The sequence below is a fragment of the Nymphalis io genome, chromosome 17, assembly GCF_905147045.1.
Source record: "Nymphalis io chromosome 17, ilAglIoxx1.1, whole genome shotgun sequence".
Taxonomy (NCBI): Eukaryota; Metazoa; Arthropoda; class Insecta; order Lepidoptera; family Nymphalidae; genus Nymphalis; species Nymphalis io.
In genome coordinates, this window is record NC_065904.1 from 8556945 (window position 1) to 8575213 (window position 18269).

An 18269-nucleotide genomic window follows, 5' to 3' on the forward strand; every position below is an offset into this window, starting at 1 on the left:
TAACCCCAAATTTTCACCCTCCTAACCCATTATCCCATTTTGTAATCATGATTTTAGTATTTTTGTATGAATAATATCAAAATAATTACTTATAGTGAACCTTATCGAACTTTCATCTACGTCATACATACACGAGAAGTGTCGCGCCATTTTGACATTTAAAAATTTGCAAAATATTCAACGATTTATTTAATTGATAAGAAATATAAACGTGTTTTATGATATTGAAAAGGTTGGTAAAATAATAAAAGATCAATTACATTATCGGTATATCGTTTTTATCAGTAAATACAACAATTTGGTCTATTTGTGTATGTGTGTGTGAGTAAGACGCAAGGCCCATTTGGGCCGTCGAACTAATAAAGTATCAAGCATGCGTAATAATAGAGCAGAATGAACCGACGAACAAATCCACCTAAATAACGAAAATGTGCGTGTGAGCATGTCACCATTAAACGGTTTGCTCATCGGCACGTATCCAGTAGCAAGGCTGTTCCTCAAGTCCATTCGCACACAAAAAAATGTCGCAAAGGACTTCATTCCTCCCCGCGTCTCTTCTTCCCCAACCGCACATTGTTTTTTTGTTATCGTTTTAATTTAGGTGGAACCTACATCGTGTCTTCATCGGAATTTTATGGAGGAAAGTCAAGAAACCGAAATTGTAGCAAGTGTAAATAATGCAATCTTGAAAAATAAGTTAATAAATCATATAAATTAATTCAAGTATACATACATTCAATATACACATAATTAGAGTGTTTACTATTGACAGTATAATCAGAGAAATGATAGTATAATCATATGCTCAGCGTCAAAAAAGCTATCGAAAGAAAACAATCAAAATATCGAAAAAAAAAACAAATCAATGACCATTATTTATCAAGCTATTATATCAATATTTAATTTATAGTAGACTCTGTTTTTATTGTTTGAAACTTTTAAAGACATTTTTGATGTTTAATTTATTTTTAAAGGGTTTAAATTACTTTGACAACATTAAAAATAAAATCCTTTAGAAATAATATCATTATTCTGAATCAAATTTAATTATTTCATGCAATAAGTAAACTTAATTCCATTTGAATTCTGTTAGAGCGACACCTAAGAACAGACTATATTGTTTATATAGTTTGTGTGAAAGAAATCATCTCGAGTTGTGTAAAATATTAAACGATATTTCAAAAAATATTTAACAGTAATTCAATTTGTCTGTTTTAATAGAAACTGTTAGTTGCTAATAATTGAATCGATTGAAAGGCAATAAAAAGACACGGTTGCCCCACTGGAATTATAAAAGGATTAATTTAAATGAATATCTTAGGAGTCACGGCAAAATTAAAATTCTCGCGCAAGAAGAAAAATTATGACGATGATGGCCAACGATGCGACAGCGAAATAGCCAGCACAAAGATTATGTTCCATTCGTATGTACTATGTTTATTCCATATTCTACCGCTAAACAGCAATATTTAATATTGTTCTTGTACCGGCTTAAAGGGCGATGGAGCCAGTGTAACTAAAGGCACAAGGGACAATTTAGTTCCCAAGGTTGGTGGCGCATTCGCCATGTATGGTTAATATTTTTATAGTGCCAATGTATATGGGTGGGGAGACTATTTACCAATATTATAAAGAAAACAAATAATTGGCCACCTTTTTCAAAAGTTCTGTCTCATAATCTGGGACGAATGTACGATGAGCCAACACTCACACACAAAATCCGTAGACATAACCTAAAAAAACAATAATAAATAAACGCATGAAAAAAATCGCAGGGTGGTGCTTTATGCATATATGTATAATTGGTTTGGCCGTCGTCGCATTTGGACTCTACTGCCACTTACCATTAGGTGGAGTAGAGTCATTTGTCCTCCCGGGGCATATAAAAAAAAATTACAATCAATAAGTAGCAAGGCCAAAGGATGTCCGTTTGTAGCTTAGATTTGGGCACACCATGTTTATCATACGGACAAGTATACGTGGCATGTTCTCCGGTGGGCAAACCATCGAGCTTATTTGTGTTGGTTAAAGACGGACTGACAAAAAATATCGTACTCAATTGCTCTTCGAAATTAATATAACTGCTTTAGGATAAAACTATATCACTTTACATTTAACTTTTAATCAAACAATGAATATGTCCATTACATTAATGAAATACATTGAATTGAGAAAATAAATGGTTGGTGTTTTTTTTTGTTTTTATCGGCGGTTATCGTCTACAGCGCTCCTTTCCTTTCTCTGTCATAGATCCTATCCCCATACACTTACAATAAATTAGTTACTTTTTATTTAAAATCCTAAATATTCAGTAAATATAATTTATATAGCAGAACGACGTTTGCAGGGTCAGCTAGTTTTATATAAATTCCTCAGATCAATGTACACTTGACGAGATTCAATACTTTGCATTTTAAAGTAATTAATCTGAGGTATCGTTGTAAGATAATTAATATAATATAAGATAATATTCAGCAGTGGACAACGATTGGCTGTTGATTGATTGATTGTTGTAAGATCCGAATTTACGCCTATACTGATAACGAAAACAAAAACATACGGAAAAACTTTTTCTGCACTACCTCTATTCTTTTGGAGTACTTGGTATAATTAGGTGTTGTAAAATACTACGAACAAATGATTGGAGTTTAATTATATTTTTATTCATACTTTTTAGACGTCTAGTGTTTCTATATCGTTTCATATATGTAGGAGGAAAGCTTGTTGTCTTTATCAGAATGTTATAACTCTCATAATCCTATGAGAAGGTGATCCGACACGATCGGAGAGTGTTCATTTAAATGCTTTCCGAGGTACAGGAATATTAACACCCTTACCGTCTTAACGAGGAGCGCCACGGGATCACTATCGCATGCTACCGTGATGCTTTGACGGCCGGCCCTCCTATGCGAGCCTTCTCCTCTGATCCTCCCTGATTTACTGTCCCGACGGAGCCTATTGCGGCAGGACAGGAACATTAACACTGCTAACTTCCTTCTTTTCTAACTTTAGGTTTCGGTTTATAGACATTTATTTCTCATAAAGAATACAAAAAATTCACTTAAAATGAGAAATATACAATTTTTTACGTTAATTTAAGTTAAAAATAAAGATAGTGTCTCGGATACAGTAAATTAAAATAGTTAACAATATTAAAAAAGATGTAGGTAGTATTAGAAAAGTAATAATTACGCATGCTATAAAAACTTACAATGCAACGCATAGCGGTGAGACCACATTAACTGATATTGTAGATCGATTCAATTTCAGAATTCTTAGAATCTTTTTTGTGGTGACTCCAAGCAATATTTCTATTAAATATACTACTTATTACAGCCCTATTTATCCAGTCTTCTCTTGGTTCGTTTAGAACTTTTATTTTTATAGTTTTATTTTCTTTAATTTTAGTTATGATATAGTTTTCCAAAATCTCATAAATGCATTGTTCATTTACGATTGGAGTGTCCTTGACTGATTTGTATAAGGCTTCATAATTAGTTGTTAAGTATTCGCGTTTGTCTCTTTTCATTTGTTGTTTTGTCATTTTAATATCTAAATATATCTGTTTGTGGTCCGATAAAGGCGTGTCTAATACAGCCATGTGAAAGATGTTTTCTGGTATATTAGTCAAAACGTGATCTATAATGGATTTTTTGGTTACAGTCTCTCGTGTACAGTAATCTTCACTTAAATTGTTTAAAATATGAAAGCCGGTTTCATTCAGAATAGAATTGTAATCCTTTGTATTCCGGTCACCCTCATCTAATAGGTTGATATTAAAATCACCGAAGATTAAACTTCTACGTTTTATAGTTAGCTGTTGCTCATAGGTTTCTAAAAATTCACTGATATTTGTGTTCGGTGGCTTGTATATAATAGCAATGTTTAAGGCATATTTATTTAAGTATATCCAGAGAAATTCGTTTTCGTTTTTATTGATTGTAGTGGTGTTTTCAAATTTTATACTATTATGAATATAAATAGACACTCCCCCACCAATACGATTTTTTCGATAATTTTACACATGAGTATAGTCAGAAATTTGGAGCAGTGATGCGTCCAAGTCTGATTTTATCCACGTTTCAGTCAGTAGAATTATATGTATAGTTGTTTGTGTAGATTTTATTAAGGTTTTTAATTCATCTTATTTATTACTCTTTACTAGGCTTCTTATGTTTGCATAGATAAATTTTAATGACGAATTGTTTTTGTGTATATCCTCATAGCAATTTAGATTCTGATAGGTAATATTTGGAATATGTTCTTGTCTAGTTATTATATTTTTTGTGTTAACAGTAAGCGGGTTTCGTTTTTCGAATTATCTTTAATTATTTTAGGTATCCCCTTAATATACTTTATGATAAGGTCGGTTTCTCCTTTCTGTACTCGAGATGCTAATTCGCTACGTAATTTTTTCATATGCTGTTGTTGATTTGGTGTTTGATCAGGATAAAAACGAACTGTATCCGAAATGGTTTTATTTTGGTTCCTCAAAATAAATTTTACAGTTTCCTGTTTCTCAAAGCATAATTTAACCGGTCGGTTTTTGTTAGGGTTGTATTTTCCTAATCTTAAAACTGAGTGAGGTGTAGGGCATTCTGGGAATACAGACTTAATAATTTTCATGGCTTCATATTTGTCATGGTTAAGCCGAGAGACTTTATCTGAATTTTTGGGCTCTGGTAATCCATCCAAAATAATATTTTTGTCTCGACGAGACCGCTCTTGTATCTGAAAAATAGTATCCTCGACGCCAAGAAGATTGTGTGAGGAAAAATCATTATTACAATTACCTTTAAGCAGACTTATATCGTTTTCAAGCAAACTTATTTTCTGTTGCATAGAACCGTTGAGTGATTTCATACTATCCATTTCAGTTTTAAGATGATTTAGTTCAGCTACCGTAGACTCCAATAAAGAATTGTTATTTTTTATTTCACTTTTTATATCCTGTATTTCCTGGTGCAACTTTAGGGAATTTTCCTGTTGTGTGTTAGTAAATTCTCGAAAAAAAGACATTATTTCCTTTCAAAAATCCCCAAGTGCATCGGCACAGTCACATTCATATCTCCTTTTCCTAAGCGTAATATTACTGTCATCCAATTTGCGTAAGTCCGGAGTTAATTCACTTCCGCTACCGCTTATGGATGGCCCGCTATTCGGTGATCGTGAACTCATCCTTAGCTTTGTTTGTCGATGAGTTGCTATGTTATGAAGTGGGATAAAAAATAGCAACTTACTCCTTTACTCGAGGGGGTGAAGGGCGCTGCACTGATTATTGTAGATTTTAAAATACAATAACTCCAAGGCGAATGTTTTATTGCAAATAACTTGTATTGTTATTAGATAAAGTTGATATTTCAATGCCTCACGTTAAGCAAATTTAAAATAATATTAGCTATCTTCATCTACACGTCTGCTCCGAACGACACTCTATGATCAAACTCTCAGGTTTCTACTGAAAATTATTGACAGAAAAGTTATTAAAAACAAGTTTCTACCAATAAAAACAAGAAAAACCTTGACGTCAAGAAGGAGACGAGGCCTGCTTTTTTAACCTATACCAGTCCGTTTTGGAAATAAAGCTGACTGTGAAGCACTTGTTCTCACCGCTCGTATTCTATAAAAAGTTTATAAGCCTATACTAAATTTTAATTTAAAGATTCTTTTATTACCTAAAAAACTTGACTAAAAACGAAGTCTCACTTTATCTATCTAAAATTTCTTCCTCCTTAGTGCACCATTATTTGAAGGAGCAGGATTTAGAATAATAAAATAAAAATATATTTTAGACCATATCAACAAATTAGGCATCTTAAATTTTATTACAATAAATTAAAACCGACTATAACAATGTCTCAGCAAGTAATACCTAATAACTTTAAAATAATTGCCCTATAATAACTAATTAATTATTTTTGCAGTCGGGGTTACCCAAAGGATAGGAAAGCAAATCTGTTTAAATACGAATACACATATTATATACATGTATGTAAATTATACATAATTATGTTTTTTTAATAAAAACCATTTTTCCATCACACGTTCCTAAAAATAAATAAATACGTACATATTTCTTTACATGTATCCAGCGCATATCTATCAATTATATAACTTTATATCATTAAATTAGAAATTATATTTTATTCTCTCTGTGATTAAAATAGTTTGTATATAAAAAGATGCATTTGAAAGTACATTTTAAGGCTTTGACTATAGTATATCTCTGGCTCTTTGTGAAGATAACGCTGAAAGTGATATGAGTTTACGAATAGATAATTATCGATATCTTAATAACGGCAAACCGAGATAAAAGTAAGTATAAAACGCAGAAGCTGCTATAGTTTTCGCATAACGCAATACAACAAGTGAGTAAGACATCTGTTTTAGTTTTTTAAGTATTTTAAAGTGAATTTATTTGATACTAAATTAAAAATATATAAACAATAACATTATTCTAATATATAATAAATTGTTCTAATTATGAATTATCTTTGTAGACAAAATGAAAACCTTCCTAATTGCTGCTGCCTGCTTCGCCGTGGCCGTCGCTGGCCCCACGCGCTTCGTTCTTCCCGGCGTCGCCGGACCTGCTCCCGTCATCGACCTCGACCAATACGAATCTATCTCTGTCGGACCCGCCATTGTTGACACCGAGTCCATCTCCGTCGGACCTGCTATCGTCGAAGGCGAATACGAACCCATCCATGTTGGACCCGCTATCGTTGAAGGCGAATACGAGCCCATCCATGTTGGACCCGCAATCGTCGAAGGCGAATACGAGCCCATCCATGTCGGACCCGCAATCGTCGACGGCGAATACGAGCCCATCCATGTCGGACCCGCAATCGTCGAAGAAGTCGTGCCCGCTCCCGTCCCCTCCCCTGTGAGCTCTCCTCTCGTTCAGATCATCGTCAACGTCAAGCCCGGCTCCGAAAACCTTGTATCTGTTGAACCTTCCCCCGTCATCGTGCCCGAGGTTGAACCCACACCCGTGATCGTCGTCGACAACCATGAGGCCCCCGAATCCGTCATCGTCGTCGACAGGCCTGAGGTCCCCGAATCCGTTATCGTGGTTGACAAGCCTGAGGTCCCCGAATCCGTCATCGTTGTCGACAAGCCTGAGGTTCCCGAACCTGTCATCGTCGCTCCCGTTATTGTCCCTTCGCCCGTCATTACCCTCCCTGACATCCTCAACTAAAAAAAGAAAAACTTCGATACGAGCAACAAACACAACAACGGCTTACTACGAACAACTCATAAGCAGAAGATCTATGTAATAATTGTAAAGTGTTTTGAACATTAATATGTATTGCACACCATCAGATCTAATAAAAAAATATTTTATATAAATGAAGTCTTTATCAATTTAAAATAACATATTATTGACTAAACCTTTAAGAATAAAATAAATCTTATGAATATAAACTAAAGAAACATTTGTAGGTTAAAGATATACATTATATGGCATATGCCATTATGTCATTGTTAAACGATTTTGCAGCATAGTCGGTATTAAACCGTAAATTCTTAAAAAGTTCTGTGAGCCGATGATGCTGGTGGGGCCTATTGTGTGACATTACAAATCTTTGTAATTTTACGTTATGTGGTAATGATATTTCACTATTTTACCATCTTTTTAGGGTTCCTCTAATAAAGAGGAAACAGACCAGTAGCAATCGGGACCACATATTGCTTTTAGCAATCTCAGTCATCAAGCGCTAATATATAATGAATTATGTCGTCAAGGGTCGCGGCGGCTGTTCTCAACGGAGAATGCCAAATCTGTAAGAGAAACAATAGTGCCCATGTGTGTGCATAAAATTGTGTTTAAAAAATAAATAATATTTAGCGATCAATTACTTATATGTTTATACACATAAATCATGCTGTAACTTAATGAATTGAGTTTTATTTTATAATTAGACACTTACGTAAGATGTAGTATCATTTGGTATACAGCTTATTAATATTGGTAATTTGGATTTGAAATAACGTTCGCTGACATACATTGATTTGGTAATGTCTCATTTAAAAAAAAGTTACTTTATGAATTTAACCGCCATTCTGTTATCATAATGGCGGCTTTTTAATGTAACGTTTTCTAAACATACGATAAGGTACATTATAAGGAAGCTAACTACAATAACATTCATTTCACGTAAATTTATTCACTATAGTTTGAATACATTGGGAAATCATACCCAAATACCCCACCGTCATCACCGACACGAAAAATATTATTACAATATATGAAGTGATGTTTTTGTAAACTTTTAGTACAAAGGTTCTAGGATATCTTAATTTATAACCAATGTTATTTTAATCGATGTTAAAAGTGAAAGTTAGGGAAAGTCTATAGTACCAAGGATTATCTCTAATATATAAAAAAATTTCGTGTCACGGTGTTTGTGGTCGAACTCCTCCGAAACGGCTCCACGAATTTTAATGAAATTTGTTATTTAAATTTGAGAGGAATGAAAATCGGTCGTAAAGTATATTTTATAACGCTATGTGTTAAGCCTGTCCCTATACTTATTTTTTTTTCTATTTTTTTGACAATTTTTTTTATTTTGTATTTTATTTAGATTTAGCGTCAAAAATACATGTAACCCCAAATTTTCACCCTCCTAACCCATTATCCCATTTTGTAATCATGATTTTAGTATTTTTGTATGAATAATATCAAAATAATTACTTATAGTGAACCTTATCGAACTTTCATCTACGTCATACATACACGAGAAGTGTCGCGCCATTTTGACATTTAAAAATTTGCAAAATATTCAACGATTTATTTAATTGATAAGAAATATAAACGTGTTTTATGATATTGAAAAGGTTGGTAAAATAATAAAAGATCAATTACATTATCGGTATATCGTTTTTATCAGTAAATACAACAATTTGGTCTATTTGTGTATGTGTGTGTGAGTAAGACGCAAGGCCCATTTGGGCAGTCGAACTAATAAAGTATCAAGCATGCGTAATAATAGAGCAGAATGAACCGACGAACAAATCCACCTAAATAACGAAAATGTGCGTGTGAGCATGTCACCATTAAACGGTTTGCTCATCGGCACGTATCCAGTAGCAAGGCTGTTCCTGAAGTCCATTCGCACACAAAAAAATGTCGCAAAGGACTTCATTCCTCCCCGCGTCTCTTCTTCCCCAACCGCACATTGTTTTTTTGTTATCGTTTTAATTTACACGGAACCTACATCGTGTCTTCATCGCAATTTTATGGAGGAAAGTCAAGAAACCGAAATTGTAGCAAGTGTAAATAATGCAATCTTGAAAAATAAGTTAATAAATCATGTAAATTAATTCAAGTATACATACATTCAATTTACACATAATTAGAGTGTGTGAGTTTACTATTGACAGTATAATCAGAGAAATGATAGTATAATCGTATGCTCAGCGTCAAAAAAACTATCGATAGAAAACAATCAAAATATCGAAAAAAAAAACAAATCAATGACCATTATTTTATAGTAGACTCTGTTTTTATTGTTTGAAACTTTTAAAGACATTTTTGATGTTTAATTTATTTTTAAAGGATTTAAATTACTTTGACAACATTAAAAATAAAATCCTTTAGAAATAATATCATTATTCTGAATCAAATTTAATTATTTCATGCAATAAGTAAACTTAATTCCATTTGAATTCTGTTAGAGCGACACCTAAGAACAGACTATATTGTTTATATAGTTTGTGTGAAAGAAATCATCTCGAGTTGTGTAAAATATTAAACGATATTTCAAAAAATATTTAACAGTAATTCAATTTGTCTGTTTTAATAGAAACTGTTAGTTGCTAATAATTGAATCGATTGAAAGGCAATAAAAAGACGCGGTTGCCCCACTGGAATTATAAAAGGATTAATTTAAATTAATATCTTAGGAGTCACGGCAAAATTAAAATTCTCGCGCAAGAAGAAAAATTATGATGATGATGGCCAACGATGCGACAGCGAAATAGCCAGCACAAAGATTATGTTCCATTCGTATGTACTATGTTTATTCCATATTCTACCGCTAAACAGCAATATTTAATATTGTTCTTGTACCGGCTTAAAGGGCGATGGAGCCAGTGTAACTAAAGGCACAAGGGACAATTTAGTTCCCAAGGTTGGTGGCGCATTCGCCATGTATGGTTAATATTTTTATAGTGCCAATGTATATGGGTGGGGAGACTATTTACCAATATTAAAAAGAAAACAAATAATTGGCCACCTTTTTCAAAAGTTCTGTCTCATAATCTGGGACGAATGTACGATGAGCCAACACTCACACACAAAATCCGTAGACATAACCTAAAAAAACAATAATAAATAAACGCATGAAAAAAATCGCAGGGTGGTGCTTTATGCATATATGTATAATTGGTTTGGCCGTCGTCGCATTTGGACTCTACTGCCACTTACCATTAGGTGGAGTAGAGTCATTTGTCCTCCGGGGGCATATAAAAAAAAATTACAATCAATAAGTAGCAAGGCCAAAGGATGTCCGTTTGTAGCTTAGATTTGGGCACACTATGTTTATCATACGGACAAGTATACGTGGCATGTTCTCCGGTGGGCAAACCATCGAGCTTATTTGTGTTGGTTAAAGACGGACTGACAAAAAATATCGTACTCAATTGCTCTTCGAAATTAATATAACTGCTTTAGGATAAAACTATATCACTTTTTTCACTTTACATTTAACTTTTAATCAAACAATGAATATGTACATTACATTAATGAAATACATTGAATTGAGAAAATGAATGGTTGGTGTTTTTTTTTTGTTTTTATCGGCGGTTATCGTCTACAGCGCTCCTTTCCTTTCTCTGTCATAGATCCTATCCCCATACACTTACAATAAATTAGTTACTTTTTATTTAAAATCCTAAATATTCAGTAAATATAATTTATATAGCAGAACGACGTTTGCAGGGTCAGCTAGTAGTAGTAGTAGTTATATAAATTCCTCAGATCAATGTACACTTGACGAGATTCAATACTTTGCATTTTAAAGTCATTAATCTGAGGTATCGTTGTAAGATCCGAATTTACGCCTATACTGATAACGAAAACAAAAACATACGGAAAAACTTTTTCTGCACTACCTCTATTCTTTTGGAGTACTTGGTATAATTAGGTGTTGTAAAATACTACGAACAAATGATTGGAGTTTAATTATATTATTCATACTTTTTAGACGTCTAGTGTTTCTATATCGTTTCATATATGTAGGAGGAAAGCTTGTTGTCTTTACCAGAATGTTATAACTCTCATAATCCTATGAGAAGGTGATCCGACACGATCGGAGAGTGTTCATTTAAATGCTTTCCGAGGTACAGGAATATTTACACCCTTACCGTCTTAACGAGGAGCGCCACGGGATCACTATCGCATGCTACCGTGACGCTTTGACGGCCGGCCCTCCTATGCGAGCCTTCTCCTCTGATCCTCCCTGATTTACTGTCCCGACGGAGCCTATTGCGGCAGGACAGGAACAATAACACTGCTAACTTCCTTCTTTTCTAACTTTAGGTTTCTACTGAAAATTATTGACAGAAAAGTTATTAAAAACAAGTTTTTACCAATAAAAACAAGAAAAACCTTGACGTCAAGAAGGAGACGAGGCCTGCTTTTTTAACCTATACCAGTCCGTTTTGGAAATAAAGCTGACTGTGAAGCACTTGTTCTCACCGCTCGTATTCTATAAAAAGTTTATAAGCCTATACTAAATTTTAATTTAAAGATTCTTTTATTACCTAAAAAACTTGACTAAAAACGAAGTCTCACTTTATCTATCTAAAATTTCTTCCTCCTTAGTGCACCATTATTTGAAGGAGCAGGATTTTGAATAATAAAATAAAAATATATTTTAGACCATATCAACAAATTAGGCATCTTAAATTTTATTTCAATAAATTAAAACCGACTATAACAATGTCTCAGCAAGTAATACCTAATAACTTTAAAATAATTGCCCTATAATAACTAATTAATTATTTTTGCAGTCGGGGTTACCCAAAGGGTAGGAAAGCAAATCTGTTTAAATACGAATATACATATTATATACATGTATGTAAATTATACATAATTATGTTTTTTTAATAAAAACCATTTTTCCATCACACGTTCCTAAAAATAAATAAATACGTACATATTTCTTTACATGTATCCAGCGCATATCAATCAATTATATAACTTTATATCATTAAATTAGAAATTATATTTTATTCTCTCTGTGATTAAAATAGTTTGTATATAAAAAGATGCATTTGAAAGTACATTTTAAGGCTTTGACTAGTATATCTCTGGCTCTTTGTGAAGATAACGCTGAAAGTGATATGAGTTTACGAATAGATAATTATCGATATCTTAATAACGGCAAACCGAGATAAAAGTAAGTATAAAACGCAGAAGCTGCTATAGTTTTCGCATAACGCAATACAACAAGTGAGTAAGACATCTGTTTTAGTTTTTTAAGTATTTTAAAGTAAATTTATTTGATACTAAATTAAAAATATATAAACAATAACATTATTCTAATATATAATATATTGTTCTAATTATGAATTATCTTTGTAGACAAAATGAAAACCTTCCTAATTGCTGCTGCCTGCTTCGCCGTGGCCGTCGCTGGCCCCACGCGCTTCGTTCTTCCCGGCGTCGCCGGACCTGCTCCCGTCATCGACCTCGACCAATACGAATCTATCTCTGTCGGACCCGCCATTGTTGACACCGAGTCCATCTCCGTCGGACCTGCTATCGTCGAAGGCGAATACGAACCCATCCATGTTGGACCCGCTATCGTTGAAGGCGAATACGAGCCCATCCATGTTGGACCCGCAATCGTCGAAGGCGAATACGAGCCCATCCATGTTGGACCCGCAATCGTCGACGGCGAATACGAGCCCATCCATGTCGGACCCGCAATCGTCGACGGCGAATACGAGCCCATCCATGTCGGACCCGCAATCGTCGAAGAAGTCGTGCCCGCTCCCGTCCCCTCCCCTGTAAGCTCTCCTCTCGTTCAGATCATCGTCAACGTCAAGCCCGGCTCCGAAAACCTTGTATCTGTTGAACCTTCCCCCGTCATCGTGCCCGAGGTTGAACCCACACCCGTGATCGTCGTCGACAACCAGGAGGCCCCCGAATCCGTCATCGTCGTCGACAGGCCTGAGGTCCCCGAATCCGTTATCGTGGTTGACAAGCCTGAGGTCCCCGAATCCGTCATCGTTGTCGACAAGCCTGAGGTTCCCGAACCCGTCATCGTCGCTCCCGTTATTGTCCCCTCGCCCGTCATTACCCTCCCTGACATCCTCAACTAAAAAAAGAAAAACTTCGATACAAGCAACAAACACAACAACGGCTTACTACGAACAACTCATAAGCAGAAAATCTATGTAATAATTGTAAAGTGTTTTGAACATTAACATGTATTGCACACCATCAGATCTAATAAAAAATTATTTTATATAAATGAAGTCTTTATCAATTTAAAATAACATATTATTGACTAAACCTTTAAGAATAAAATAAATCTTATGAATATAAACTAAAGAAACATTTGTAGGTTAAAGATATACATTATATGGCATATGCCATTATGTCATTGTTAAACGATTTTGCAGCATAGTCGGTATTAAACCGTAAATTCTTAAAAAGTTCTGTGAGCCGATGATGCTGGTGGGGCCTATTGTGTGACATTACAAATCTTTGTAATTTTACGTTATGTGGTAATGATATTTCACTATTTTACCATCTTTTTAGGGTTCCTCTAATAAAGAGGAAACAGACCAGTAGCAATCGGGACCACATATTGCTTTTAGCAATCTCAGTCATCAAGCGCTAATATATAATGAATTATGTCGTCAAGGGTCGCGGCGGCTGTTCTCAACGGAGAATGCCAAATCCGTAAGAGAAACAATAGTGCCCATGTGTGTGCGTAAAATTGTGTTTAAAAAATAAATAATATTTAGCGATCAATTACTTATATGTTTATACAGATAAATCATGCTGTAACTTAATGAATTGAGTTTTATTTTATAATTAGACACTTACGTAAGATGTAGCATCATTTGGTATACAGCTTATTAATATTGATAATTTGGATTTGAAATAACGCTCGCTGACATACATTGATTTGGTAATGTCTCATTTAAAAAAAGTTACTTTATGAATTTAACTGCCATTCTGTTATCATAATGGCGGCTTTTTTTAATGTAACGTTTTCTAAACATACGATTAGTACATAGTATAACATAACATAATTTAAGGTACATTATAAGAAAGCTAACTACAATAACATTCATTTCACGTAAATTTATTCAGTATAGTTTAGATACATTGGGAAATCATACCCAAATACCCCACCGTCATCACCGACACGAACAATATTATTACAATATATGTTCTAGGATATCTTAATTTATAACTAATGTTTATTTTAATCGATGTTAAAAGTGAAAGTTAGGGGAAGTCTATAGTACCTAGGATTACTTTATATAAATTGTTCAGGTCAATGTACACTTGGACAGATTCTATACTTTGAATTTACGCCCATACTGGTAACGAAAACAAAAACATACGTAAAAACTTTTTCTGCACAGCTTCTATTCTTTTGCAGTGCTTGGTATAATTAGGTGGTGTAAAATACTAGAAACAAATGATTGGAGTTTAATTATATTATTCATACTTTTTAGATTTCTAGTGTTTCTATATTATTTCATATATGTAGGAGGAAAGCTTGTTGTCTTTACCAGAATGGTATAACTCTCATAATCCTATGAGGTGATCCGACATGATCGGAGAGTGTTCATTTAAATGCTTTCCGAGGTACAGGAATATTTACACCCTTACCGTCTTAACGAGGATCGCCACGGGATCACTTTCGCATGCTACCGTGACGCTCTGACGAACGGCCCTCCAGTGCGGGCCTTCGTCTCTGATCCTCCCTGATTGACTGTCCCGGCGTCGCCTATTGCGACGGGACAGGAACATTAACACTGCTAACTTCCTTCTTTTCTAACTTTAGGCTTCTACTGAAAATTATTGACAGAAAAAGTTATTAACATTTGTATGAGCCCGACCCGGGGTATGAATCCTCTGCTTTTTTTTCATAAATTTACTTGTAGACGCTTAGTTCTTACCCTGAAAACAAGTTTATACCATTAAATACAAGAAAAACCTTGTCCTCAAGAAGGAGACGAGGCCTGTTTTTTTAACCTATACCAGTCCGTTTTGGAAATAGAGCTGACTGTGAAGCACTTGTTCACACCGCTCGTATTCTATAAAAAGTTTATAAGCCTTTACTAAATTTTAATTTAAAGATTCTTTTAACACCTAAAAAACTTGACTAAAAACGAAGTCTCACTTTATCTATCTGAAATTTCTTCCTCCTTAGTGCATCATTATTTGAAGGAGCAGGATTTTGAATAATAAAATAAAAATATATTTTAGACCATAGCAACAAATTAGGCATCTTAAATTTTATTTCAATAAATTAAAACCGACTATAACAATGTCTCAGCAAGTAATACCTAATAACTTTAAAATAATTGCCTTATAATAACTAATTAATTATTTTTGCAGTCGGGGTTACCCAAAGGATAGGAAAGCAAATCTGTTTAAATACGAATATACATATTATATACATGTATGTAAAATATACATAATTATGTTTTTTTAATAAAAACCATTTTTCCATCACACGTTCCTAAAAATAAATAAATACGTACATATTTCTTTACATGTATCCAGCGCATATCTATCAATTATATAACTTTATATCATTAAATTAGAAATTATATTTTATTCTCTCTGTGATTAAAATAGTTTGTATATAAAAAGATGCATTTGAAAGTACATTTTAAGGCTTTGACTAGTATATCTCTGGCTCTTTGTGAAGATAACGCTGAAAGTGATATGAGTTTACGAATAGATAATTATCGATATCTTAATAACGGCAAACCGAGATAAAAGTAAGTATAAAACGCAGAAGCTGCTATAGTTTTCGCATAACGCAATACAACAAGTGAGTAAGACATCTGTTTTAGTTTTTTAAGTATTTTAAAGTAAATTTATTTGATACTAAATTAAAAATATATAAACAATAACATTATTCTAATATACAATATATTGTTCTAATTATGAATTATCTTTGTAGACAAAATGAAAACCTTCCTAATTGCTGCTGCCTGCTTCGCCGTGGCCGTCGCTGGCCCCACGCGCTTCGTTCTTCCCGGCGTCGCCGGACCTGCTCCCGTCATCGACCTCGACCAATACGAATCTATTTCTGTCGGACCCGCCATTGTTGACACCGAGTCCATCTCCGTCGGACCTGCTATCGTCGAAGGCGAATACGAACCCATCCATGTTGGACCCGCTATCGTTGAAGGCGAATACGAGCCCATCCATGTTGGACCCGCAATCGTCGAAGGCGAATACGAGCCCATCCATGTTGGACCCGCAATCGTCGACGGCGAATACGAGCCCATCCATGTCGGACCCGCAATCGTCGATGGCGAATACGAGCCCATCCATGTCGGACCCGCAATCGTCGAAGAAGTCGTGCCCGCTCCCGTCCCCTCCCCTGTGAGCTCTCCTCTCGTTCAGATCATCGTCAACGTCAAGCCCGGTTCCGAAAACCTTGTATCTGTTGAACCTTCCCCCGTCATCGTGCCCGAGGTTGAACCCACACCCGTGATCGTCGTCGACAACCATGAGGCCCCCGAATCCGTCATCGTCGTCGACAGGCCTGAGGTCCCCGAATCCGTTATCGTGGTTGACAAGCCTGAGGTCCCCGAATCCGTCATCGTTGTCGACAAACCTGAGGTTCCCGAACCCGTCATCGTCGCTCCCGTTATTGTCCCCTCGCCCGTCATTACCCTCCCTGACATCCTCAACTAAAAAAAGAAAAACTTCGATACGAGCAACAAACACAACAACGGCTTACTACGAACAACTCATAAGCAGAAGATCTATGTAATAATTGTAAAGTGTTTTGAACATTAACATGTATTGCACACCATCAGATCTAATAAAAAAATATTTTATATAAATGAAGTCTTTATCAATTTAAAATAACATATTATTGACTAAACCTTTAAGAATAAAATAAATCTTATGAATATAAACTAAAGAAACATTTGTAGGTTAAAGATATACATTATACATGACTGTGATTTCAAAATAACTGCCTCTTTTAAAGTTAATGTGACCATTTGCGAGTTACCAAAAACAAAACAATATTTTTATTTTAGTTTTGTCTATATGTTTGTTACCTATTCATTAGTTGTAGAATTTAAGAAAGTTTGCATTCAATTGTTTAGTTTTATCCTAAATTTTTAGTTTCATTAAGTAAGAAGGATTGTATTTTTTTCCTATTACTTGCTTTACCTAAGGGCAACTATGTGTAGCATATTCAAGTGTAAGTCACGCCAAATATATTATGGTTGTTTTAGCAAATGAAAATACCTGAAAACATTACAATAATATTACATATCCATTTATCTTTAATTACTAGAATTATAATAATCGCAAATAATATCAGAAATACGAAAGGTTGTGTGAGTTGTAAATATTTTTTACTTTATCACGCTTTATCACAGCTAAAATATGACATAATTAACTTTAATTTTGGCCTTTTTATCCCGTTTATCTGGATTTTCGATTATGAGGCAGCCGAAGCTGCAAGCCAAGCGTTAGCCATGAACAAACTTCAAGTTTAATATTTACATAAAATTGAATTGCATGTATCCATTGAATGATCCATTATATAAAATACTTTTCGAAACTGGAGTTGAGACCCCTTTGTTTTTTTTTAACATCGGTACACCACTAAAAAAAAAACCAGCGGTACCCTTTCCGTCTTAACGAGGACCGTCACGGGATCGCTTTCGCATGCTACCGTGAGGGTCGAGACCCCCCTAAGCTATGTCATATTTAATTGTTATTTTGTTTAATTTTTATATAGCTCAACTACACTCTATGCTTGTTAATTTAAAGATAAACAGTTATTTAAGATAAGTTCATAAAATAAATGTGTAATTCAATTTATTGTTATGTTAAAAAAACAGTTTGTGTATGATCTGGAGTATAACTTTAGTTAAAATTTGGCTTCGAAAATTTGTAAGTGATTAAAAAAAACCAAATATAATCAACATCGCTCAGTTGAAGAGTCGAATTAACGTCATCTGGGTAGAACTTCCCAGAAACCTAACAATTACTTATTTTCATTTGCTAATTAAAATACGAATATTTT

At 34.4% G+C, this 18269-nt stretch overlaps 2 protein-coding genes across 4 annotated transcripts in view; one reads left to right on the top strand and one right to left on the bottom strand.

Moving 5' to 3' along the window:
- LOC126774818 (zinc finger protein 608-like) overlaps window positions 1-18269 on the bottom strand; it is a 361874-nt gene that overhangs the window by 198422 nt on the left and 145183 nt on the right. The window lies entirely within an intron of this gene.
- Window positions 6506-17061, top strand: LOC126774872 (uncharacterized). 3 transcript variants are annotated; one of them, XM_050496520.1, is made up of 2 exons: window positions 6506-7121; window positions 16836-17061. In XM_050496520.1, the coding sequence occupies exons 1-2, from the start codon at window positions 6506-6508 to the stop codon at window positions 16913-16915; spliced, it is 696 nt and encodes a 231-aa protein (XP_050352477.1). In that variant the 3' UTR covers window positions 16916-17061. The 3 variants fall into 3 exon arrangements, with proteins under 3 accessions (XP_050352477.1, XP_050352478.1, XP_050352476.1); XM_050496521.1 differs by lacking the exon at window positions 16836-17061 and adding an exon at window positions 13225-13471 and having other exon boundaries at window positions 6506-7054; XM_050496519.1 differs by lacking the exon at window positions 6506-7121 and having other exon boundaries at window positions 16178-17061.